At 46.2% G+C, this 27014-nt stretch overlaps 1 protein-coding gene across 2 annotated transcripts; it reads left to right on the top strand.

The window, feature by feature from the left end:
• Positions 1-3061: 3061 nt before the first annotated feature.
• On the top strand, positions 3062-26734 carry LOC110349271 (uncharacterized). 2 transcript variants are annotated; one of them, XM_087189185.1, is made up of 5 exons: positions 3062-3584; positions 3966-4078; positions 20608-20713; positions 21680-22379; positions 22716-26734. In XM_087189185.1, the coding sequence occupies exons 1-4, from the start codon at positions 3305-3307 to the stop codon at positions 21706-21708; spliced, it is 528 nt and encodes a 175-aa protein (XP_087045311.1). In that variant the 5' UTR covers positions 3062-3304; the 3' UTR covers positions 21709-22379; positions 22716-26734. The 2 variants fall into 2 exon arrangements, 1 of the variants encoding a protein (XP_087045311.1); XR_002395106.2 differs by lacking the exons at positions 3062-3584; positions 3966-4078 and adding an exon at positions 11611-11830.
• The last annotated feature ends 280 nt before the right edge of the window (positions 26735-27014 follow it).

The following is a 27014-nucleotide window of genomic DNA, read 5'->3' as shown; positions in this document are numbered from 1 at the left end:
CTGCATAGAGCTTGCAGTCTCAAGGGCGCTTCCCCTGTCCGGGATCACATCTCCTGGAATCATCAGGCCGGGGAAACCATTGGGCCGACTTCTGTCTGAGTTCCTGGGAGGCTGAAACCCTCCTGCTGGGAGATGTGCAGCATCTAGAGGATCCTGACACTGATGTGCAGGGTCGCCAAGTGTGTGTGTGTGTGTGTGTGTGTGTGTGTGTGTGTGTGTGTGTGTGTTCATGCCTGGCAGCTTGGGTTATGGTTCTCCATCCCCTTAAGCGTATCACATGTGATGGCTTCTCATCATAGAGGTATTTGGATTCCAGAGTAATGCTTGGCTCCTCCCTCTACACACATAATCTGCACAACACCTGTTCAGATGTCATTTCCACATCAGCTGCTATGTTATCAAGGTGTGTGTGTGTGGCACGCACACACACACACACACACACACACCCCACAGGGAAAGAGAAAGACAAAGACATGTCAGGAGTCGACTCTCCCTGGAGAGCAGGTTGATGAGACTGAATTCTGCAGAAAGGGTGGAGGCTGGAGGACTGGAAAACCCCAGTGCAAGCCTCGGGCCATGAGCTTGCAGAATCCCCTCCCTGGGAGGTCAGTCTGCCATGGGGTCCGGCCTCTGCTGGGATGAGGTCCACCACATCACGGAGGGAGGGTCATCTGCCTTACTCCAATGCACTGGTGAAGTGTTTCCTCATCTAATAGATGCCTTCACAGCAACGCCCGGAATGGTGGTTCACCAGACCTCTGGCCACTGCAGCCTATGGTCTAGTTGGGCACACACTGACCACCATAACCCACCTGCTGGGCCAGGGCCCCAGGCTCTGCACTCCGAAGCCAGACTCTATCACTCTCCCTCTGGGCCCTCGCGCTCTGGCTTCCTCCTAGGTGCCCAGCACACTGTGCAGTGGGTGCTAGTCCTGCTCCTCCTGTTCAGGCAGCTTCCAGCATCTCCAGATACACAGGCAGAAGAGACCCTCCACAGCACGGCCGAATGTCCACTCGGTGAGGAACCTTCTCTCCAGTGCAGGAGTCCTTCCCCAGAGTGGAGAGCATGTGACTGACTGTACTGAATACCGTCCAGGGGCAGAGCAGCCAGGTCTCTGAGGAAGGGGAGAAAGGAGACAAAGCAGGGAGCGTTCTCAGCGTGGCAATGCATTTTCACCTATGACCTGTTGGAATTGTGCTTTTGCTCATACTTTTTGTGGAATGGCGGGTTCTAAGGGTCCTTTCAAGTTCTACCTTAGAACTGATAGGTTAGCTTGGAGCAAAGAGCTTGCCATGAAACCCCAGATCTGATCCTAGCTCAGCTGATGTCCTCAGGAAGGACGGTACACACACCCCAAAAGTTTCCTGAGGATGTCAAGAGGAATAAGGAAACTTTTTGCTTCTGTACCCATCCTGTTGGGATGATTTTGTAAACTATATCTACCTATAAACCTGTAAAGATGGGTGAATTGTTAAAAGTAGGGGCGGTTTTCAACATATCTGTGTAAAGGCATCATGAATTTTTCATAAAGGAAGGCTAGAATGCTCAAGTTTAAATCAAGTAAGACTATGTGTCTTGGTAGTCCTTAACATTTTTCTCCAACGAAACAAATATTTGATCATTGCCGCTTGATATGGAAGAAGTGTTCTGTGGCCCCATCAGAGAATGCAGTATGGCGACAGGTCTTTGAAGCCAGGAAGAGAGAGGTCACTGTGTTTTGCCTTTGTGTTTCTCTCTCTAGTACAGAGACAGAAAGCCAAATGGGTATTTAGAATGCAGTGAAATACAGCACATTCCCTGGATGCAGACTAGCAAGCAGATGTGGAAGTCGGGCTCACGTTCCCAGAAACGCTTGCCTTCCGTGAGGAAACTGCGGCTCTCTTCTGCGTTAACAGAAGCTCAGGTTTAGGGTGTTGTCCACTTTGTATTTTAATCCGTAAATCCCAGGAATAAGCAGTGGGCCATTCTGGTGCTAATTACAATCTCCTCTGCAGACCCTGAGTCCTCCCACAGCAGGCTTGAGTTAAAGTCGAAGCTCTGTCTTGAGGAGAAAAGCAGCTATGAAAGAACTTCTTTGATCTGAGACTTCTCTCAGGTAGAGCAGCACCTTGTCTCTTTTCAAAAATAGTGCGGTCCTTTTCTTTAACCCTTAGAAATTTATAAGCCAAGGGAGAGGGTGTTTGTGATGCAGATTGCTTTTCTAGTATGGGTCAGATGGTGGGAAGAAAGGACTACTGGGAGCTGCTCCATGTTGAATGGATCTCATTGAAGGGACTGGTTTTAATAAAAGCATCGACTTGGTGTTGGATGGATCTAAGTGCTCACCGGCTTACAGGCTTGAGTGCAAACATCTGGGCACCTAACATTCATAGCTGTTGAGTCACGGTTTGCCCATTTGAACTTCAGAATAATCTGACAACCTCCTTCTTACAGCCTGCATTTTGGGAGCATGTGTTCCCGAAATACTCAAGCATTCGGATCCATAGCAGAGAGCAGGCAGCACTATTGTCTGTAAGAAGCCAGTACCCTGAGACGTGGAGCTGGCCCTGGGATCGCCCCTTGGCCGGTCCACTCGTACTTGATGCAGACGTGGAAGTGCATGGCCTACACACCCCAGGCTCAGGCTCACCCCTTGTGACCTTGCATGGAGACATTAGCACCACTGGGCCTTAGGCTCTGTTTCCATAAGAGATTAAAGCCTGGCAGTCTTCGGTGGCTCTGATTGCTGTAACTGTCTATGGTTCTAGAGAAGAATACGTGTTTCTGATACAGAGGATCTTGGCCAGATCACCCTGGGCGTGTCCAGTCTGAACGCACGTGTGGCAGGACATCGCCGTGCCATCTCTGGGTTCTCATGCTGGTGGCATTGGTCAGCTGGGATGTTGCCTGCCAGTCGCTCACACCCTGGTCCCTCTGTCTTCTCCAGGTAAACTGAGGCCATGCTGGGATCTGCCCCCGGGGGCAGCTGAAGGCAATGGAAACCCTTTGCTGAAGTCCTTATGGCTCATCTGTGAGGCTCAGCTGCACCAGTGCTGGATTCAGATCAGAGAAGCCCTCACCCTGCCTTGTGCCCGGGTTCTGCCTGCTCGGCTGGTGAGAAGTCCCCTGGGCTTCCACACCATGGCCTTCTCTCCTCCGGGAACAAATCAGAGCCAGATCTCGGGCACACACCACCACTTTCCCTTTAATGGGGCTTACTGGCAATTACTGTAATATCCTGACAGTTTGAAAGCTCACTGCCAAACCAGAGAGCAGTCTGGAGACTAATGGGAAGGAAGAGGTGGTGCCAGCTCAGGAACTGGGGATGCTTTATGAACACGGAGCGGTTCAAAGGGCAGCACCCTGGCTCCGTCCATACGAACCTCCTCCTGAGAGGCCCTGTGATTGCTTTCATCATAGTCCTGGGGTTGGAGCCCATCTGGTGGCTGTTCTTATCCGCCGTGGAAGGCAGGTCTGCAGCAGGAGAGCTCGGGAAGACAAGTCTTGGCAGCCCTGTTTGTTCTGCCCCTGTCCAGCATCCGAGAGCAGAGCATGCGAGGAATCCCGGCTGGATGCTGCGTTGTGGTTACCGATGACAGACGCCTGTGAGTCCTCTGGCTCTGGGGCAGGCCGGTACCTTGTGTAGATGGGTGAGAGGGTGGTGAGAGCTGTCACATGGCAGGGCCAGGACCCAGGTGGGTGTTCAGGGCTGTGGCAGGGTGTGGGTGAGGCTGTGAAGCACACTTGGTGCTGTGTGTTGTGTGGACCCTCCGGGGCCCAGCCGCAGCCAGGCACTGGGACGTCTGGTGCCCCTCGTGTTCCCCAAGGGGCCAGGGCCATGGTGCGGATGGAAGTGTATGGCCACCCCTATGCGGGTGCCCCACCAAGGGCTCAGGTGGTCCCTGTCCCCTGTCGCTCGAGTGGAGACCTAGCTCCTCGAGGAACTAGTTTCCTCTTGGCTTCACCTCTCCTCTCTTTACTCTCAGTTAATTCTCCTCAAGTCCAGGGCTGTGCTGAGGGGAGAAAGGGCTGCTCTTTCCTTCTTGGACTCCGCCTGAGCTCAGCAGCCAGGAAAGCCCGTCTCCTATCCTGCCGCATGGTAAGGCGCCACTTCCTCTGTTTTCAATTTCACTTTTTATTAGTCCATGTTTGCAGTACACAATGACTCCGTTCACTATGGGAGTTTGGTACGTGTGCATGGTGCATCTTAATCTTTTCTGCATCCCCTTCCCCTCTGCTTCCCCTCCCTCCATCTCTGCATCCTCTTCCCATTTGCAAAGACCTGTCTCCCTGTTTCCTGTTAGCTGTCTTTCACTTTGCTCTTTATTTATACTTTGGGTCTCTCATATAAGAGAAGCCACGTGATATTGAAGCTTGTGTCTGCTTTATGCCACTTGACATCATGGTCTCAAGGTGCATCCATTTTCCTACAGATGACTCAGGTTTATCCTTCTTTACAGCAGTGTAGTGCTTTGTGGTGGGGAAATACTAAATTTTCTTTATCAGTCATCTGGTGATGGACACAGGTTGCCACATGGACTTAGCTGTTGTGACTGATGCTGCTGTAAGCTTGGATCACTATCCTGCGATGACTTAGCTCTTTCCAGAAAGCACCTTCCTGTTTCCTGGGTACTTGGTGTCAAGGACCCCCATGCTGCAGTGTCTAGGTCACCTCTTCCCATGTGGATCTTGGCTCTTGTTGCCCCAGAGAAAGCAAGCCTGGGGCAGGAGGGTACCACCTGGCAAGCTGAGAGTCTCAGAGCATCCTCATGACAGAACCATGAGCACAAAGCTGGTCAGCGATTTCTCCCCAGTGGAGCTGGGGCTGCAGAAGGGTGGCTGCTCCTTTTATGTATGTGACCCGGGGCCCAGGAGGACTTAGAAGGAGCAGCAAACCTTCTGCAGTTTCTTGGCTGGTTTCATGAATTTCTAAGACTATTCAATAGAAAAAGGACAGAAATAAGGCCAAGTTGACAGACTAGCAGGAGTGGGGCCGAGATGTAGTTCTTTCCTGAGAGGCCTCAAAAGGGGCAGTGTGAGAGCCGGGGGCTGTGTGATGCAACGGACAGGGTGAGCAGGTGGACCGCAGTGGGTGTCTGTCTCTTCTAACACAAATGCTGTGTTGGAGCTGCACAACGAACTAAGCCCAGGAGGACTCTGTCTCTTCATTCTGGCCGCAAGTGGCCATTTGGCACATGTTGGAGTTGTGCTACACTCTTTGCTGGCAGCTGCCATGTGTCCTAAAGCTCACTGCAAGGAGAAGAGGATGGCCTCTGTGCGTGCTAGAAAAGGAGGGGCCTCCCAGGATATTGGGACCATGATCACAGCTTTAGGTAACCAGGCTTAGGTAGCAATGGAGCTGATCAGTTTGCCTGAGACAGTATTTTGAACGAAGAGTCCTGGTTGCATCTATTCCAACTACTCTAAGCCCCAAACCCCATGTAATTATCAGTTTTCAGACACATGGTGTGGGTCCCTGAGGTGGCAGGTAATGGTCTTAGGACAGCACTCTTGGGTATCTTTGTTGGTGTAATTCTGGCCATGAGTTATTGTGCGGATTCCAGTCATGTGTGGATTGCAGCATATGTCCGACTCCATGCTTTCTTTATCAAGTGTCACTTACTGGGAAGTACATGGAAGAGATCTTTTGACCAGTGCCCTTTTAGAGTTCTGATCTCATGGCTCGTTCTACTCAGAGTGACGGAGGAGCTGGAGGAGACATTGGAGTGTGGAGCAGAAAACGTGATCAGTCCTCTTAGCGGGTGAGCTGGTGTGAAGACCCCCAGGGCCATCGTGGAGGTGGCTCACTGTTCAGGTGTGTGTGCTTTCCAGGATACAGAAGCCAAATGAGCTTAGATTTTCCTAACTCTATTACTGTTCTGTTGGGATCCTCTTAGAAAGTCTGCACTTCGCTTTATTCTTCGGCTGTGGAAGGTGTGTGATCCACTGACTCAGCTCAGACTGCTTTCTTTCGGATATGATACTGAACACGATCATAAAGCTCTCCCACACATAGGTCAAAATGCTCAACCGAAGCTGTGGCAATCAAGAGCTCTGAAGCCATGCTTATATTCATAGGAGTTGCAGTAATAACCCACCTGATCCCTTCCTATTAGTTTATCATTGCACCTTATTCCTCTACACCTCCCAGGTCTCAGTGGCCTTAGTGCACCTCATGAGAGCCAGGCCTCAGGCAATGAGGGTTGGAAAGCTCCTTCTGTCCACTTCAGTTGACCCAGATGTGAGGTTCACCCATCCCATTGTGGTGACCGGGACGAGAACAGGGGGGAATCTTTCCAACAAACATGACTAGATGTATTTTCCAAGTTAGGAAAACATGGCTTTGTCAAGAAAGGAGCTGTGCCTTGAGCTGGGCAAATAAAAGCAGGGAGAGCAACCTACACCTTGTGAAACCCTAGTAGCTGTTAGAGAAGACCCAGCATTCGCTCACTTGCACAGGCTCCCATCTCTGCGTCGACTTACTAAAACACAACAAACAAACAAAACAGCATCACCTGGGCTCTCATCCTTTCATGTCCTGCTCTGTTTCCTCTGTGGCTTCAGTCCCAGGCACGCATTGGCGAAAACGTGGGGGTTTTGACTGATGTCTGGAACGAGCTGCTGAGGCAAGAGTTTATTTTAACAAAGGTGGGATTGAGAGAGGTTAGTCCCTTGCTTCAGTTGCTAGTGTCAAAAACATTTGCTCTATTTGGATACTCGCCTTTGTTCCCTCCATTGGGGAATTAAACTCTATGATAAACAGACATTACAACATGTTCTAGGAAGTGAGCGGCTGCAGCTTTGGTGGACGCCCCTGGCGCGCTCTAGGCTGCCGTGGGTAATTGCTGCCACCAGCCTCGGAGAAAACCCACCTGCCTTCAGTCCTGCTTTTGGACAGTGTGCCCTCTCCAGAGCCCCTGCTCGCCCCTGAGCTGGTTTTAATAACTCCCTTGCCATGGCCCCAGGCTAGCTGTCTTGGCACTAAATCCTCCACCCCGTCAAGCCCAGTTGCTGGTAGCACTGCGCTCACTCTGTGATGCTCGCCTTGCACCTGTCCCGCGCAGCTGCAGGAGATGATCACATAATTCCGGGGAGCTGTGTTCCAGCCTGGACCCTTCCTTCCAGGAAAGGGACAGCAGGACATCGCTTGAATCCTGTTTAGAACCAAATCACCTACACAACTAGAAGCAGGTAAATCACCTTCCTGCACTGTGAGATACAGATGTCATTGTATTGGAATTAAATAACCAGCCCTCCCTCTATTTCTGTAAGCAAGGAAGACTTTCTCCCTGTTGTGGTGTCTGGTGGGAAACCTCCCCAGCTGCTGAATGAATTTAAGGAAGCCTCCCTCCCAAGCCCGAACTCCGCCCTCCAGCTCAGACAAATTGAGTCTGAATGAAGTGTTTATGAATGAGCCCCTATTTCCAGTGACTGCAGAGACTTGTGTTGGGATTTGGGTGGAAGTAACTTAAAATCCTCAGTAACAGAGCATTTGCGGTAAGAAGGTACCTAAAAGATTTGTAATTTCTAATCTGTTAAAACCCTGCCATAGAAACTGAGGTGCCTCTGACCCCTCTCCTTGGAGCTGTGAATGTCTGCTGTGAGGGATAAAGAGAAAAATGAAAATCTGTTCACACCAACTTGCAGGTTTTCGGACATCATCAAACGTGACACTCATTTGTCTTCCCACAAAGAGGTCATGCTTGAATTCTTTAAATGCAGTAGAAATATATAAACTATGATATTGGTTGTAAACTTGCCATGGTCATATAGGTCATGGGTTTAAGTGAATAATCCAGCTCAATCTATTGCTTAAGTTTGCATAAATCTAACATAATTTAAATGTACATGCTGTGCTGTCTGTGACAAAGGGCCTGCAGGGTGAGCAGCACATAAAGCATGGGCTAAGACATGCTAAGACACATTTGTACTTTCAGACGCACGTGTGCGCCACATCCTGTGCTCAATACCTGTGTTGTGCTGTGATCAGGGGTCTGTCTCTGGTGGGCTTTGACATAGAGGGGCCCCTGCTCTGTGCTGAGCCTCAGGTAGCATCGGGCGCTGCAGTCTTCCACTCCTCAGAGGCCTGTGGGCGACTTCCAGGCTCACCAGTCCCCCAGGAAGCTCCCGTTAGAGTAAAGGACTTGCCCAGGAGCAAAACTGTGGTGGTTCATCAGACTGCGTGTCTTTCTTTGCCTTCAGATGTTCTCAAAATGGGGACCTCAGGGGAAAACAAGGGAATGAGTCGTAGGTGCCATGAGGACTCCTGCCGGGCTGTGGAGAGAGGGCCTGGGTCTCTTCTTCCTCACACTCCCAGGAAACTCCCCTGTCCTTGTCCCCTGTGCACCTGTGTCTGAGAGTCTGAGACGCAAGGATCCAACACCTCATTCACACCAGCAGGACTTCCGTGTCTGACACACTCATGATCATTTGCACAAATGTGAACGTGTTTTCTTGTTTGTCTTTGTACAGTAATACCTTGGTTCACAAACGTCTCTGTTCACAAATAATTCAGATCATGAACAGGAGTGTTAGGCAAAATTTTGCTTCCCTTTTCAAACTCCCCGTCAGGTGACGAACATGACTTTAGCTGTCTTCCCCAGAATATGGAACAAATTAAGCACATGAGCCGAGGTACCACTGTATTCATAAATGCTCTGAAATACAAGATTATCCCTTTCCAAAGTCCCAGCTCTTCTGTGTCCATCCCGCCCAGTCAGATTTGTGTTGTAGGGAGAGTTGTAACATGTTCAATTAGGCTTAAATACCATTTCCTTATAGCTTTAGTTGTTATTGCTCAAACACTTGTCAAAATGAGCATATTTATCATATTCAGCAAAACAAAACGAAAAAAACCACACTTTAAAAGGTTTGTTAAATTTAAAGGACAGTTTCCTGGGCCTGCACACTTGAATTCTGTAGTTAATTCTCATCCTCCATCCCAGCCCCCGTCTGTGGGCACCTTCCCCTCCCCTCTGCAGGCACAGCCTCCTACTGAGAACCTGGGCTCCATTGCTCATGGGGGCTGCAGCCCTGGGCCTGGATGTGCTCCTCCCAAAAGACTAACCAGGAAGATAAACACTGGTGTGATAGCCCAGGCACACCTACACCAGGTAACTTGTTAGAATCCCAGCTGATGAAGTCAAGTTCCTTTTGAATTCCCTCCCTCCCCCTTCTCTCTCTCTCTCTCTCTCTCTCTCTCTCCCTCTGTTTCAACCTTGAATAAGCATTTGTTTTCACAAAGTCCTAGACCTTTTCATTGGAGAACGGTATTTAGAACACAAGACCTGGGTACTGGGTGCTTGTTGTTACTGAGGTGTCAGCCCCTTCACACCAACTAAACATATACAACCTCATGTCCACACATGTCCTGAATGGTTTCCGTATATCTCTCTCTCCCTCTCCCTTCCTCTCTCTCTCTCTGTCTCTCTGTCTCTTTGTGTGTGTGTGTGTGAGAGAGAGAGAGAGAGAGAGAGAGAGAGAGAGAGAGAGAGAGAGATCCTAGCCATGACTTCATACTGATCTCAAGCTCCAAAACAGCAATAGAAGCAGCATTTACAATGATAACAGTTCTTTTTCCCTCGGCTCTCTCCTGTCTCGTGGCTTCTATGTAGACACACATCTAACTCTGAACCTAAGCACAAGAAATGGAGTGAAATTTCCGTTTACTCAAGTGTGTGCTAGACCTTGGCCAGTGAAGTTCAGATGCCAAGTGCTTCACACTCAGACTGACTCAGTTCTCTGGGTTCCTCCAGTAGGCTGCTCAGTGCTGGCTTTTCATTGCCTTGGAGTAAGCATCACCCTAACCACCCGTACCACACGCTTGCTGTTGGTACTGACTCATTCTTATTCCAGAATTGCCACTTTCTGGCTTTTCTTGCTGACCCCATCTGTAGTAAATGCTAAAAATGTGTACAGTTTTACCCAAGTAAATGCTGTTTTGTGTAAGGCAGTCGACTGTATAGGGTTTCATTGACTGATTGCTTATGAAATATGTCAGTAGGTTTGTACATATTTTATATTACCTCTAAAACTTGTGCATGGCTGACTTTGTATATTGTTATTCTGAGAAAAAGAGTTTCCTGTTATAATGTCATTCGGGTGGGAGCAAGCATGATACTGAGAGGAAGAGAGGACTTGCTCTTTCTGAAGGGCTCGAGGCCTCCAGTGGCAGATATCTAGCTGCTGCATGGGTTTACAGACAGTCACGGGCAACTGACCTGCCTGCAGTCTGCCCAGATAACCGGCTCTGCGGTCCCAGGTAAACCATGGAGACTCTCAGGGCTGCTGATGCCAGCTCTGAAGAGGAGCTGGGAGGGAACACAGGTCCCGGGACCCTGTGCTCTTGGGGTCCAGGAGGTTCCTTGGATTAGAGGCATAGAATTCCGCCCCACAAACTGTTGACCCAGCACACTCAGCTTTGGTTCTTCCTGGACTATTTAACTTCTATTTTCTTTCATCACAAAGGCGAGGGACGATGGCTTTCATTTTTTCCTCCTGTGTTGGGATTAAAGAAGGAGTTAGACATGATGGACATGTCCAGCGATTTCCCGATTCAGCCTTCTTCCGTCTACTTGAAACCCTGTCCTAACCGCTTACAGGTCTTCACTGCGACATGTCCTCGGTGGCAGTAAATATTTGTCAAAAGCCTTCCTCGCCTACCTCTGCTTCACAGCGACAAGGCTTCCCTCCATTTGCCACTTCTCTTTGTATGCTCTTTTTTGTCCAATTGCTCCGAAACATCTGACATTTCTCTCCCTCCCTCTCTGGCTGCCTCTCTTTTATAAAAGATTGAGTTGTGTTTTATCATCTAATCCTTTCAAAGTGCTGTGTACCTTTCTAAATGATGGCACCCCTGACAAGGCCGGGGATACCACATCAGACAGGGCTGTGAAATCTGTTGTGACAACAGGGAAGGAATGCTAGGGCTCCCTTCCTTAAGGGCTGAAAGCACCTTTGTTATGATTCTGCAGGAACAGAGAAGGGTGGGAGGGAGCCTGGGAGGGTTTAGCCAGTCCCTCCTGCCTGTCAGTCACATCAGCATGGAAGAAATAATGCAAGATTAAGGAAAAGTGGAGGCCAGATCCAAAGGGAGAGGCATAAATAAAAGAAGCATTTGCATAGTTCTCAGTATCAAAATGGCTCTACATCATATACTGAGATGATTACAGCTGGAAAGGTGACTAATTTGTGCCTGCAGGAATGTAGCTGAGGTCACCAAAATTAGATTCCTGGCTTCCATCTTGGCTGAACAGTTTTTTTTTTTTGAATACTGAATGTACTTTAAAGAAAAGATATATTCAGAGTTTTTTTTTTTTGCTTGCTTCGTAAGGTGCTCATTTGCATCAGGTTGTCAAGAGTTATGACATTTAATGTTATTAATGTCACTTCCATTGTTCCAGCGGATCTCAGCTGCCTTCACCTACACAGTGTAAGTGTTTCTGATTACATGGCCACAACTGGAGACCCTGAGGAGAGGCAGGAAGTACATGGCTCCATGCGGCATGAAGGTCAGCTCCCTGGCGCCAGGTGTCACTCACTCACTGCCGGGACTCAGATGTCAGGAGTGCTGAGTGTGCCTGTGACACACACACACACACACACACGCACACTCACACACACACGCACCCGGACACACCAGTTGTTTCTATTCTAGGAACCCACTCCAACTTAACAAACACGGGGAGGCAACACTTGTAGAAGAAATTGTTTGGATTGAAAACAGATGAATTTACCTCTAGGAATAAATAACCCAGTCAAAAAGGACCAAAAAAAATCTGAAGATAAGAAGGACAAATCTTGAAGATGGGGGATCTATCATTTTCTAGAGTTTACAGCAAAAATTACTGAGGTGAGAATGGGTTTTACATGGCTTACTTGCAGAAATTTATGACATAAATAATCTTGTAACATAAATAGAATCTTTTAAAAGGGTAATTTCTGTCATTTTAACTTGGAAAATATAAATAACTTTTACTATAATTATATTTCCTATTCAAATAATCTTGAAACCTAAAAAGATTTTGTTCATACCAAATCTTTAAAAATTATAATTCAGTAGCCCTAAAATTCTATTCTGAACCAGAAAGTCTTTATTTGTAATTTTTATTATTAAAAATATCAAAAGTAATTAAGTAAAAATGGATATAACAATTGTTCAGGAATAAATATTTTGCCGCATCCTTATTTTTATCTTTTTAACTTTTTAAATTTATCTCCATTTAAGTTTACGTAGACAGTAGATAATTAGATATTCAAGACCTATAAATATATAAACAATTTGCTGGACCCACCTCCCCAACTGTACCCAATATACCATTATCGGAGTAGACAGAATTATTATATTTCTCTAATATCACTTGGTCCCAAACCTTTTGCAAACTTACTGTACTTTTTCCCCAAAATATCTTAAAACTGGTTTTATCAAACTCAGAATCATGTCTGTCCATTGTATTGTTATATCTCCCTGTTTTAGAAGTTTAGAAGAGCTTTCTTCTCCTCAAAGACTTCTAGTGTTTTCGCCAGGACCCTGACTTTTGAAGCGACAACGGTGATTGTTTTTAGTGCCCTGTGGTCTGCATTTGTCAGACTGCTTCTTCATCGTACCATTTAACTTGCTCAACTTGTTTTTCCAGCTTCTAGATTTCCCAGACAGTGAAGGTTAGGTTCACATGCACAGTGGATATTTTTAGCCAGAAGAGCTCCTGTGTGATGTTATGAACTTGACATTTCTGCACATCAGGCAATGCCTGGTGTCAGGTGGCCGTGTTTCAAGTGAAGCTAAATGGAATCACTTGGTAAGGTGGTGACAGCCTCTCATCTGTGATATTTAACATCCATTGGCGGCACTGTCTAAATCAACAGTTTCACTGGAGGGTTACCAAATTATCTTTAATTATATCATTGCTTCTGTATTTACTAATTGGCACTATTGTGGAAAGAACACTTTGCCTCATCAGCCAGAGTTGTCTACACTTCCACCTTAGGGCTCTGAGGAAGGAATTAACCCTTGCCAGGTAAGCTCTTCAGGCCATGGCGCTGACGTAAGGATCACCTGTATTGACATATTTAATGAGTGTGCCTGTTTCTCCCCCATATTCACTTGAGGAATGACCAGATTTTTTTCTCAACATACTCTTCTCAGTTGAAGTCATTGTTTTTGGCTGACACCAGTGTTGCCCCAGTTTAGCCAGGCTGAGCCCCTCTGTTATTCATACATTCTTTGCCTTGGTCCCATTGACCTTCCATCCCTGGGTGCTTTCCTCACTGCAGAGCTGAATTGGCTCTGTCAGAGAATGGCGGCCCTTTCCAGGATGACCGGCACTGCAGGCACAGCCAGGGCGTTTAGATGTGCTGGTCGCAACCATTGTTTCTAAAGTGCTTCCATAGCAGGAGCTAGGAAAAGTATATTTTAAAAAATTAATGATCAAACCAGATATCCAAACTAAATTTAATATTAGAAGGCATTTTTCTTATCTGTTTTGACTGTCCATTTTTATCTATTTTTCATATACTGAAATTCTTCCTCATAATATCATTAACATTTTTTCATATTTGTCTCTCTTACAATCTACATAGTCAAAGTTATGGAACCATTATCATCACTAAAAATAGAATGACTGAGTGAATTTGATGATATATTTTCAGTATCTTTATTCTTTGAAACATATCATATTGAGCATTTACTATCATAAAGTAAAAATAAATATAGTTATTTTATCTATGTGGTAATGTTAGGCATTTAATATACAAGTAAGTTTATTTTCATTATATTTAATGAGTAATGTTTATTAAATTTTATTTCATATGTTAATATGTGAAACATTGACAGGATCCAAATGTCAAACCGTGTTAAAAATACTACTTACAGATGTATTACATCAGTCCCTAATTACCCAACTCTCTGCATAAGATTTCTATCTGCATGAGTTTGTACTGTTACTCTTTCTTTCTACAAAGTAAATTTATTTTTAACATACCTTCTTATATAAAATATATAAATAGGTATATTATTGTGTAACTAACTTTTTAATTGACCTAAATATATTGTGAATATCACTCAATCATACTCTTATATTTTCACTAAGGCACTATTATACTGAGTGAATGCGCTTTTATTTTCTTGACAAGCGCCCTGTTTCATGCTCTATTGTTTTCTCATTTTCGCTTTTGCAGCTAAGAATCCAATTTGATTTTCTTTCCTTTTACATGACTTGGACTTTATACTTGGAGATTCATGTACTGCACAATTTATGAGGTTTAACCTTTTCATTACAATATATTTTAGAATTAATATTTCTGAGCCAAAATTTCCTGGAAGATGGTGGATTTCTCCCAGTATGCCAACTCAAGTTTTCATTTATTTCAAGAGAGTGTGTGTATGCTTGTTAAAGTATTAAATACTAATTCTGTCTTACTGTTTGTTTTCTCCTTCATTGAAATGAAAGGTGAGGGAAGGGGGTGGCAGTTATACTTCTGCTGGACCCTCTTTGTGCACAGCCATGTTCTTTCCTTCTCTATATTGAGGACATTCCTAATTCTGTTCAATTTTCTTAGCTGTGTGATCATATCATGTATTTCTAATACTATGCTTTCAGCTGCATACACCATCCCTCAAGCACATTATACTTTAGACTTAATTTCTGACTTTCATCTTTTTCCTGTTTTTCTTAGAGTGAGGGGCCCCAACTCTCCTTCTCCCTTTTCTTTTGCCTGGTATCATCATGAGTGTTTGAAGCTCTGCATCATGAGATTTCTCATATCTGCATTTGTGTGAAACCCCATGGCACTTAAAGTATTGTTTTATTGTTCAACTTTTCTCTGCTTAGTGCACACACATGTGTGTGTACTCTCACATCCTGTAGTTTTGATGCTTACTTTCTGGCTTCTTTTGTTTTGTGGTTCTAGAGCACCCTCGTAACTTGCTATGATGCAGTCAAATTTAAAATAAATAGAAGCTGAGCTATATATAGCTCAGGAGAAGAGTGTGCTTAGCAGGAAAACGGCCCTAGGCTCAATCCCCAACAAAAACAAAATAGAATAGATAAATAAATAAATAGCAAAATGGACACATTAATTTGTAGCTTGATTCTTCTGGTTTTGGGACATTATCTTATATCAACTGTTTATTATTTCTTTTAATCATTTTAAGGGCAAAGCAGAGAACATCCAATTTTATATGCTCAAAAAGAACTAAGCAGAACATTTGAAAATGTTCAACATAAGTGTACTTAAGATATAACTTTGACATTTTAAATTCAATAGATAGGATAGAGGAAAAGGGTAAACTATGCATCTTAACTACTTTTTTAATGAACTCGGATAGGCATACTGAGAAAACAAAAACAAGAAATGTATAAAAGTTATACATAGCATAATCAACGAGCTTTACCTGAAAGTGTGTAAACAATATTTAGTCAATAAATAATGCACACTTGGGTATATTTTCAAATACATTATTGTTATGGCTTGTGTTTAGATGTTCCCCCAACACCTCATGGGAATGAAGTGGGTTTTTTGTGGAGGTAGCTGGATCTAGAGTGTGTGATGCTGGAACTGATTCATGGTGCAGTGCTTGGCTTAAGGGCACTAGGAATAAGGCTGTGAGTGCTACCTGCGCTGAATAGTCTGGATAGAATAAAAAAGGGGCAGAAAGACGCTGTTAAGGTCTCTTGTTGCTTTTGCTAACCTCCTTCCACCATGAACTGTGGCCCCTCAGACATGTGCTATGCTTGAAGCCAGTTGATTATGGACTGAAACTTCTATGAAGTATTAGCTAAATTAACCTTTCCTCCTTTAACTTTGGGTGTTGGGTATTTTGTCTCAGCAACAAGAAAAGCAACTAAGACAACTATGAATTAGACAATAAAAGAAAAATCTGTATTCTGAATTCATATTGTGGTTCTCAGCCTCAAAGCCTGTAACATGTTTTTTATGCATTTGAAAACCATTAAGCTAATTATTAAATTACACAGGTGTTGAAGAGAAAAAATAGGTGAAATATGAAAATATTATGGCAATACAACAAAGAACTTTAGACATGTAAGGTTTTGAGAACATTTAAAATGGAAATTGGACATATATATGTAATTTAAAATTAGGAATATAATAAAAGAACTAATCATTCATTTTCAAAATAGGCAAAATGTTTTAAAAGCATAAAAAATAAGGACTACAATGCTTAAAATGACTAGAATATAAAAGACTGAAGTGAAATATATATTTAAATATTGATATATTAATATTAATAAAATAATGGATGCAAATGCAATAATTTAAAAATCTTAAAAGGAGTTTACTAGAGATGTCACATGGATAAAGTTTTGTCCAAAAACAATCAGTGAAATAAAAATTTGCTGGCTTCTTCTCTTTTCAGAAATCTCCCTAAAGAATCTAGAATACCCAAAAACATAATGAATAAGAACATCAACAACAAAAACAGACTATCAAAGCAAACAAGGCATATTCATCTCATTCTCCTCAAGCAATCTTCCCTTTTGGCTTTTCTTCCCCTGTAAGAGAGACTACAACTAGAGAATGCTTGAGGCCTAATATGCTGTCTCAATAGCTTTCTTGTCACTGAGCCACAATTCCCATCACTCACAAAGGAGGAAAAGGTTATTTTGGCTTTTGGTTTTTGAGTTTCAGCCCATAGTCAGCTGGCTCTGAGGTAGGAGGGACAGGGTGGAAGGACCTAGGGGAGGAGAGCTGCTCACATCATGGCGGCCAGGAAGCAGAGAGTAAAGAGAGGAGCTGGGGAGGGAGTCGCACCCTCCCTGGACACAGCCCCCCTGACGTGCTTTTTCTGACCAGGCCTCACCCCCTAACAGTGCATTTGGCTATGGATCCATTAGTGAATGAATCCACTGATGAGGATAGTGCTCCCATGATCCAGTCAGCTTCCACACACAATAATATTTTGGGGGACATCTTAGACCTAAACTATAACATTCCACCCATGACCCCCAAAAGACCCATGTCTGTCTCTTTATACAAATGCATTTAGTCCATCTTGAAGAATCAACAATGTTTTAAAAGTTACAGCACTGCTGAAAAGTCCAAAGTCCTCTGAGACGCATGGCAACTGAGCTGTGAGCCCCTGTAAAAATCAAAAAAGAAAGTTAAATGCTGCCAATGTACAATGCTGCAGGGTAAACAGTCCCATTCCAACAGGGCGGAACGGGGGATAGCAATGAATGGAATGAAGGCAAAACTAAAGCCCAGGGCACACATTAAATCCCATAGCTCTGGGACCAGCCCTTGGGCCAAGTTGTGGTGAGATAGGAGCTCTGAAGGGCCTGGGTGGCTCCATCCCTGTGGCATTGCCTGTTGCTGCCCTCATGACCTCTTGGGGGGCTCTGCTCACTGCCTGTGGCTTTGCTCAACAGTTCTTCCATGTTCCTGGCCTCATAACTTCCTGGGTTGTCCACTGCACTCTCAGTTCCCCCTCACAGCTTCACGAAGAGCCCGCTCAGGGACACAGTGAAAACAGAGAGCTGGGCAGGGGAGGGGAACACGCAGGGCTCCCTACAGATGTATTCATGGTGTTTACCTGTGAGGAACAGAATTGGCTACACTAAATATATATTGGGTTAGTTTTGCCAAGTAATGGAACTCTGAAGGTGGAGGCAGGTAGTTGTTGGAGTTTAACGATACCAAGTTTTTAGGAATGCGCTTTTATATTTTTACTTCATAGCTTCAAAACGGCTGCTGCAGCTGCCACCATCACAATTGTTTCCTAGACAGGAAACAAAGAAAAATATATTATTAGTCCATCCTAGCTGAGATAAATTTTGCATCAGGAGAGTGAAAATTCTCCTGTAATTTTTTAACAGAATTTTATACCATTGGGTAGAGCTATTTGACAAAGCTGGCCACATTTAGGTAGAATAAAATTTGGAAATTAGTTTTTCTTTGTTTTGATTGTTTTTCTTTGTTTTATCTTTTGTTCTAAATGATTCTTTTTAAAAATCTTTAGAACAAAAGGTCCTCTGATAACAAGATATTAGGATAATGGGAAGTGGACAGTCACCACCATCAGTCTCTGCCATGTGAGAGCCTGAAGTTTTGGTTTCATTATACATGTGGTAGGGAGCCTTCTGCTGGTTATAAGTCACAAACAGCATGATTGCATATACATTTTGCACAGGTACTTCGCCTGTTGAACATAGAATACACTGTAGGCAGATGAGAGAGGGCAGCTGAGACATGATGACAGACATCCTGGTAAGAATCCGGGTTGGCTTGGATATTGGGTTATGAATGGGGACAGAGAGAAGTGGAAAGAGTAAGAAAATTTTCTGGAAGGAAGCAGCACTCACTCCTGGGTGAGGAACAGGTGACTTCCAAAGATGGTTTAGCTCTCGGGACTTGACTTGCAAAACTCTAGGACTTCTGTGACAGAGACAGATTCTGAGAATGGGTGGTGGATGTCAAAGGTGCTGTCGAAATTTTCTCTATGGGAGATGCTGTTGGACATCCAGATGGAATTCCCATTCAGTGAGTCATCGCCCTTGTCTGGAGGTCTGAGAACAGAGTGGGCAGGAGAAAGGCAAAATTATTCCAGGAGCTGGAGATCCAGGGCTCCTCCATTGACACAGAGGGGCCAGCATGTCTGTTATGATTTATGTCTAGATGTCTCCCAAAGCCTCACATGCTCATAGATTGGGATTTAGGGCAGTGAATGGGTCATGGGGCGTGATACTCTTAAGTGCATTAGTCCACAGACGAGCTCATAGCTGAATGTGATGTTGAGAGGTGGAGCCTGGTGGAGGAAGTGGTCAGTGGGGCGTGGCCTGGAAGGATCTGTCTCCCTCCTCCTCCCTTGATCGCTCTCTGTGCTTCCTGCTGCCCTGCCATGAGCTGCTTCTCCTCTACCAGGCCCCTCTGCATGCCACCCTGCCTTAGAGCCAGCTGAGTATGGACTGAATCCTTTACAAACTGTCAGTCGAAATCAATCTGTCTTCCTTTAAGATGTGGGTGTCTGCATGATGATAAAAATAACTAAGACCAGGTCCTACTCAGTGCTCCCAGTTGTTAACACCTGCAATTCTGCTGAGAAGTGCATTGTCCCCCAGCTGTCATGATCTTTTCTTACTTTGACAGCAAATTCCTTTGCTTTTCTGAGCCAGTGTAGCTACTTATTGGTCTTTGCACAAGGAGAGCTTCTAAAAGCCTGAGATTCTCTTTACCACCACCATTAATAAAAGGATTAGTACTTCTTTAGATATTTAAGTGCCGTCCATCAAAATTAAAATTATCATTACAGCTTGCAGGTGATGTAGCAATTCAGAAGGGGTATCCACTAGACTAACTTTGTTCAACAGTAGTATCTCCGTGTTGTTAAGTAATTTCCTTTTGATTAAAGGTCAAAAATGAGCCCATGGTGAATAAATGCAGCATACCATTCTGAAATGGACTGAGAGTGTGGGAAGCATTGGTGGAATTTAGAGCATGAGAACAGAAGTCAGCAGTGTGGGGTGCTGGCTTCTGAATTTTGCTGGTTACATGCCATTATGTAGCAAGAGGTCCTTTTATAAAAATGTGCCACACAGTATTCAAGTATGATAAGGAATTGTGTGTCGCTAGGTTTCTGTCAAATGGTTTTAGAAAAATAGTTATTTGAACAAAGCTTCTCAAGTTTCCCAATAGTTGTAATTGCTTTAAAATTCAAAGAAAAAAGAAAATATGATGGCCTGTTTTCTCTGGGAACTTAAGGATGCTTCATTTTATTAGCTGCTCTTCCAGAATGCTCCAGCGGGATAGGGTGAAGAGGTGATATTTGCATGTGATGGTAGTTACTGGACATCACGGCCACATAAATTCAATCATCAATACAACAATCTTTACTTACATTTTTTTATATTTCTCCATGTTCCGAATCAAATACTGAGTAAGATGCGATGCCAACTGATTGTAAAGTCAACTTTTATTTCAGTTCTGGGCACTGAGAGAGAAGGTGACAAGCTGTTTTGTTAGGTGGTGAGGGCATTCCTAGTCCCCGGGGTGGGTCAGGTAAGTTATCAGACTGTTTGCTAATTGTCCAGCCAAGAAAACACTGGGAATGTCCAGGTGTAATTACTGCTTACAGCTCACCTGCTGGGAAAGCCCTTTGATTGACTCACTTGAGTGACTGTTTGTTGTTGATACTGAAAAGGACTCCCTTGAAGAACGCAAAGCACATAATTATCAGCCTTTAGTGCAGATGCTTTTGGAGAATTTCTCAGCTAAACCCACTCTTTAGTGGTAAATAGCAAGGGGGCTTGTAATTAGATGTGCTGGTCTTTCGACATGAACCTACATAGATAATTCGAGATAATTAGTAGATAATTTTCCAGGTATTTCTGGCACTGAACGCTAAAAGCAAAATTAGGTCGGCAAAGCACTCTGAGAATCGCCTGTGGCCCATATGCTGTTAGTGTTAATTAAGGAGAGAGGAGCTCTGTGCTCTGGAATCTGAATGACTCTTTCTCCACTGTCCAGTTCACTCGGCCAACAGCCAGGATGAGTTGGTGATTGAAAGGCAGTATGGGACTCCGGTCTTTTCTTGGAAGCAGTTTTAATTTTAATCCCTGGTTGGCATTCTGGCAGGGAGACATTAGCAGGCTCATATGTGTTTTACATTTCCAGTCCCCTGCTTCATTTACTGACCTGCTAATTGGGACATTCATCGCCAGCCACGCTCTGAGAAGCAGTCAGATGGTGGTGAAGTGGAAGGACTTCAAATCTCACGTAGGTAGGTCTCTTTCCAGGAATTAATAAAGCACCTTCAAGATTCCCTGAGAATGTCTCCCAGGAGACCACTTAATTACATATCTGTAATTCACAAAAAATAGGTTGAGAAGGAAGTGGGATAAATGGGGAAAGTGAACCAAAAGCTCTGCGAGGAAACTCTGGGGAAACACACAGCTCCTGCGTCTGCAGCCCCCCAGCACCGCTGTCTGGCTCCTGGGCTGACAAAGCGCGCCCATACCCCACTCCCTCCGAGACATCCCGAGGGCGGTCCTGTGCCTCAGTCCAGCCTCACCCTGAGCTTCCTGTGGACCTGGGGCACAGAGCTGTCCTTCTTGCCCTTCAGTTCTCCCATCCATAAAGATTGAGCCCGTGTCTCCACAAGGCATTATATGAAGGGTCAAGTAAGATAAAGTCTCAAGTGTTAGAGCAACAGAGTGTTGCCATGGGGATGTTAAGGGTTACCTGCAGGGCTATTGTGGGTTGAGGGAGTGATGGAATTTAAACACAGGATAGGAATCTGCCCAGTAGGGAGGAAACTGAGGTGAAGGCTCACAGTACTGCATCCTGCACGGTCAGTTCAACATTATGGACACTTTTTTCTCACCTTCAGAATCCTACCTGAAACCCTTTGAAACATTGACTCCTTTGTCCTTCATCTCCACTCTCTCGGACTGAGGAACCTGCCTCCTGGGCCCCGCCTGCTTCTGCTCTTTCCTCTTCTTATCCCCTTCTCCTTCTCTTCCTCCCTACGAGGTGACAAGACTTTCTGGGTTAGCTGGCCTGTGTTGCATCCTTTGAAGCACTGCACAGATAGCTTAGTCGCAAAACTCTACCTGATCAATACACTCAATGTGAATTAATGAGGTCTCTAAATTTGTGGTACATTTGATATGAATGTGCACTTAATTCTAACATGGACAATGTAGGCACAATGCGAAGATTTTTAGTTAATTATGAACATTTTCAGATGGAGAACATCCTCATGTTTTGTCCTGAAGTGTGTTCCTCCACGTGGCAAACAGACTTCTGCGTCTGATCCTGGGACCCCTGGAGACCCGTGGGCCTCACAGCCCCCGCCTGGAGGACCATCACCTTCAAGGGCAGGTGGAGCAAGTCTGAGCCATCCTCTTCTCTTCCTTCACAGGGGAAGCAGAGGACAGAAGCAGAGGCTTGTTGGTATCAGGGCAGGGGTCCCTATTCTGGCAAAACCACCGAACCTCCTGGGCCATGGCTAAGAAAGGGATGCCACCAGCCTGTCAGATGGCAGGCACAAATCTGACCACAACGGACCCAAGCTGCCCATGAGGGCAAGGAGACCCGGCCCCTAGATGCCCTGTTGGCCTCAGGAAAGAGTGTTGAGCGTCCCTGCCCAGCCTCCACGTCACTCTCCAGGGGCCACTCCCCACACAAAGCCCTGCAGGGCCTCAGGGAGTCCAGTCAGAGCCATGAGATTGGCTTTCCCAGGAGAAAGGGCTGCATTACTGCAGTGCGCTGCAGTGTGGGGATGAGGTGATATTTTAAACCTTTAGTAATAAAGAAGACTCCAGGAACTGGGAAGTGGTCCTCAGCAACTCCGCTGGGCCAAGATAACCAGCACAGATGGTGGCTTGATTGGAGCAGCCCTGTGAGCTCTGAGCCCATCTTTGAGAGGGGCGGTGACACATCAGGTAAGCAGTTTACACCGGTGGACAGCAGTGCCCGGGCCTGCCCAGGGCTGTCAATTCTGCCTCTGTTGTCCTTTCCTCTTCTTTATCTCTCCTTCTCCTCAATACCTCCCCTCTCTTCGAAGAAACACAGGCAGCCTGGTGGTTAAAATAGCTTTCTGTCTTTTTATGCTAAGATAAGTCTCCTGGAGACTCGGTTACTTTGCGTTTAAGCTGCGATCGCTGTTTCCGTGATAGTCCTGCGTTTAGTGAACATTTATTAAGTGCCAGCCACCAGCCCCACTCCCCTAAAAAAACAGCAAACTGCTTAACTTTCTTCACTGTTGGATTGGATTCTAGAAGCAGAGACTGACGAGAAGAGGAGGAGCAAACAAATCGCAAGCATGGAGAGGGACAGCAGTGTGTCCCCAGGACAAAGCATGGCCCGCATCCTTGGAGCCCGAGGGGCTGGTAAGCCTGAGACCACTTTTGGGGACAGAATCTCTGCACAGGCTACTCGGAGGCACATGGCAGTTTTTGCACCAATCCTCCTTGAAACCTCTCTACTGCTCTCTGAAACCAGCAGCATTCATTTTGAAAGCCTAGACAGCCGCAGAGAATAGGGTTCAAATCCACATGCCCAGCACATGCAGGGTGGCCCGGCAGGTCCATGCTGGAACAGGAATGAGGTCAAGGCCAGCAGAGGCTGAGCACAGGGCCCCAGGACCGGTGCTCCGGAGACCCCACTAGGAAACGGAGAAAAGAGGAAGAGCAAAGGAAACCCCCGCAAAGCCTCTTGGATTGCTGCAAGGTTCTCAGTTTTTATTTTAACTTCAGTCTACTTTGAGCTTGATTCTGCCTGTGCGAGCAGTGGTGACTGAATAAAGCTGAGTCTTGAGAGATGCTGCCCTTTGACTAGAGCTTGCTGAAATGATCTTTCCCTCAAAACTGGAACCAGATCTGACAATCAAATGAGTTCATCGAAGTCACTGAAAAACCTGAATTAATGACCAAAAGTTGCACATGTTCACCATGTCGGAGACTGCTTACATCCTCAACGTGTCACCGCACCTTTGCCTGCATGTTTGTAGGCAGAACGGCCTACGGGGGGGTCCTGAGGCTGTGCTGGCCCGGCACCCTGAGACCCTCGTCCTGGGACCCTGTCTCCAGAGAGCGAGGGACCACAGCAGATGAGGCTCCGTTGGGGGGGCAGCACCCCTCTCCCAGGTGGGTGCAGCCTCTGAATCCGAGCCCGCAGCTGCACGCAGAACCACACGGCTGAGTCAGGGATCTTCACCCCACTCGGTGCACACAGCAGGCCGTGTCACCAGCTACCCGGGAGCATCACGAGGTTGTCCAGGCAGATGCACATGCCAGACCCCTCTGTGAGTCTCACGGTTTATCAACCTTCTCATGAGCATGACAGTCCTGAGGTTCACACCATGTCTGGGACCCTAGCACACGAAGTCCAGAGCACTCGGAGGCTTGGCTCCCCGGGGATGGCTGCAGGCCAAGCCAAGGAGTCACGGTTGGTGGTTGGACAGTCTGCACACTCGAGGTGCCAAGTGTCTCGACGAATCTGGGTGAGCCTCACGCAGGTGGCTGGGTGACCCTCACTGCGCGGGCAGCAGTCAGTGCGGCTGGGTGGCCTGCGGCTTGTGATCCCCGCATGGATGCTGATGGGCTGAAGCATTCTGCTTTTTTACCACTAGAATCCCCACCTCACCGTCTCTGCCCTAAGTGAGACGGAGCCACCTGGAGTCATGAGGCCGGGCACTCACAGCGTCCGCACAGTGCCTGGCCTGGCTGGTGGCCTTGGCCTCACTGAGGACGGTCCAAGAGGGAGTCGCCCACCCTAAGGGGCAGTGCTTGCGCTCATACGCACAGGGACCCGGAAATGCGGCTGGGAAGATTCCCCACACATCTGAAAATGAGGCCACTTCTCATTTCTCACTCCATCAACAAATGTTTACCTCCTACAAAATTGGAATTGCAAAGAGCTAATAGGAGAGAAACTGAAGCAGGGACAAGGAAGGAGAGGGAGAAGGTGCAGGAGGCATCAAATCGCGTGACTAATGAACATTTACCTCCTCCAAACACAACATGGCTTCAGTTACTTCCCTGTAAAAAGAGTTAAAGTCAAGTTAATGTGTTAGTGCCAAAGAGAAAGTGGCAAAATCCATCTGTGGAATTCAATATTTGGCAGTGAAATACACAAATGTACTTGTTAACTAAATTAGTGTTCTGAAAATAAGGATGGTGACATTACTCACAAAACTACGTCACTGTTCTTGGGAGAGTTTTCAAGGCTTTGGATATTTTTAAAAGGGGAAAAGAGGAGGAGGGAAGAGAGAAAGAAAGAAAGAAAGAAGAAAGAAAGAGGAAGAGGAAAGAGAGAGAGAGAGAAAGAGAGAGAGAGAAGGAGGAAGAACAAACTACTCTTTACTGGCTGGGAGTAGCTTAAAATAAAACGTGTGTTCAACAGGTTCTGCACAGTTAGGTGAGTTTGGGTCCCGAGAGTATCTTTCCAGGAAGCACGGAGAGAGGCTCAGTGTGGACTGTCCACGGGCCCGGCCCCCAAGACTCCTCTGTGCCTTCCTGAGCCCCTTGCCAGGCCCCTGGAAGATGCTCCCAGATATCCTGTGACAACCGCTGATGGACGGTTTGTTTTGCCAACCTGTCCGAGTAATCCGATCGTTTGCTGATTTAAGGCAAGCTCTTTATTTGGAAACATCAAATGTGTTTTATTGTACACATCCCTGTCAGGGACTGTCCTGCCGATGTGCAGGCTTGTGTGCATTTCAGTAAATCAGCCGTGTAAGTATCAAGGAGAAATCCGCTCCGGGCTTGGGGAATGGGGGCGTTGGAACATGCAGACAGGGGCAGGGGGCACTCGGGCCCTGGCAGCATTCCTGGGAGGTGTCAATGACTTTAAGCCTGTCAGGAATGTCTCTGGTTTACCCAGGAAAGACAACTCATGGTTAGTCAAAAGGAGCAACGGTTCCTACCAGTGAGCCAATGATCAAGGGACAGAGCAGAAGCTTTGTTGCCACTTCGGAAAGATGCGCTGTGGACTTTAACCCCCGTGTTTGAAGTCAGCTTTGAAAGCCTGCAGAGGTTTGCGGGGTCAGAGGCTGCTCTGTGGAGGGCACAGCACACTGACTGTAAATGCCAGGGAGGAGAATGGCAGGGCCAGGGGGCAGAGCTGTGGAGCAGGTGGCCCTCTCTCCCCCCAGATCCCACCCACAGCACATGGAAGCTCTCACCAGCCAGGACTGCTGAAGCCTCACAGTACTTTTCCCAAAGGGCTCATGATGTTTTCGTATGCAGGAGTCCTGGGCATTGTCGTCATTAGCATAGAAATTCACAAACAGAGGTGCTTCTGGTGGCTTCACCCTAATCTGTCTGCAGCTCTCTCCTGCTGCATGGGGGAAGTGCAGGAAACCCCCAGAGCGCCAAGACCTGGTCTCTCTCGGGGCCAACTTAGGGTGTGGCCTGTTTTTTGGTGGGACCGTGAGATCCTGCAGAACTTTTCAAGAGAGATCAGGTTGGCCCCAGAGGGACCACAACCTCCTGCGGCACAGCCATGGCCTTTCTTAGTCTGGGGTCCCCAAAGGGTTGGGATTTGGGGGCGCAGAGAGACTGGAGAGCAGAAGGTTCCCTGTTCCACTTCTCTTGGATATTTATGAGCCCTTTTCTTGGTACCTACCTTGGCCTGGTCTTAACCCTAAATCCAACTAGAGCTAACCCAGACCCTGTTCCGGCAGGGCAGTGTCACTAGCTGATTTCACATATTCTGTCCGTCCACTAGCCGATTCTGTCTACAAAACACCATGCCAGGCCAGCATGGTTCCCAGAGATTTGATCCCCTGCGGAATGATGGAGCATCCACGTCACTTTCCTGAGGGGCTGGCCGGCATGAGCTCTCCCTGAGCAAGGGCTTACACCGTGTCTATTCCCTCTGTTTCATTTTTGCTCAAGTTTAAGTAACAAAAACAATGCTTCAGCCTTTGAAGGAATATGAACATAGTGGACCAGGCCCTGTGTTGGACATCTGCAGGGAGCCACGAGCATTGTTCTTCTCCAAGCTGAACGTCAGTCCCGACAGACAGTGGAACCAGCAGGTACCAGGGACATCACTCCTGCGAAGCCCACAGAACCTGGGGCAGGAAGCACGTAGATTATGTATCCAACGTGACCAGAACTGCAGTCTTTGTAAATAAAGTCTTTGTAAATAGGGAAGGGTGGAGGCCGTGAAGGGAGGCCTAGGAATGGGGAAAAAATAAGAACCAAGATGCATCATGTAAAGGTACAATTCCCAATGAGAAATGTAATTGTGTTGTCTACCTACAATGTACCAATAAAAGATTTAATACAAAAAAAAAATGCACCATTAGCTGGCAGGCTGGTCGTGTTTCCTCCAAGGGCACTATATCATCGGCTGTATGTAAATGTTGTCTTTGTCAGTTTATTTTTTCAGGTGAAAACTCTTCCTGTCTGTGAAAGAAGGCTTTTGTGGCCTCAGTTCCCTGGCTTGCAATAAAATCAGAAGGGGTCCAGTCCCTTTAAAAAATCTGCTGTGTAAACCTCAAACCTGGAATCAACTTGACAGCACAGGGCTGATAGACAGGTCATACTTCAGTACACATTCTCCTTACC

This window comes from Heterocephalus glaber, unplaced genomic scaffold, assembly GCF_053883595.1.
Source record: "Heterocephalus glaber isolate CG9 unplaced genomic scaffold, H.glaber_assembly_v1.0 deba00001537, whole genome shotgun sequence".
Classification (NCBI taxonomy): Eukaryota; Metazoa; Chordata; class Mammalia; order Rodentia; family Bathyergidae; genus Heterocephalus; species Heterocephalus glaber.
This window is presented reverse-complemented; position numbering and strand designations above follow the sequence as displayed.

Excerpts from the sequence above, each read along its gene's own strand:
- LOC110349271 (XM_087189185.1), top strand. The coding sequence starts at position 3,305 with ATGCTTTATGAACACGGAGCGGTTCAAAGGGCAGCACCCTGGCTCCGT. Across the intron at positions 4,079-20,607 it reads GTCTCCTATCCTGCCGCATG|TCCCCTGCTTCATTTACTGA; the intron begins GTAAGGCGCCAC and ends TTACATTTCCAG. Across the intron at positions 20,714-21,679 it reads GGACTTCAAATCTCACGTAG|ATGGAGAACATCCTCATGTT; the intron begins GTAGGTCTCTTT and ends GAACATTTTCAG.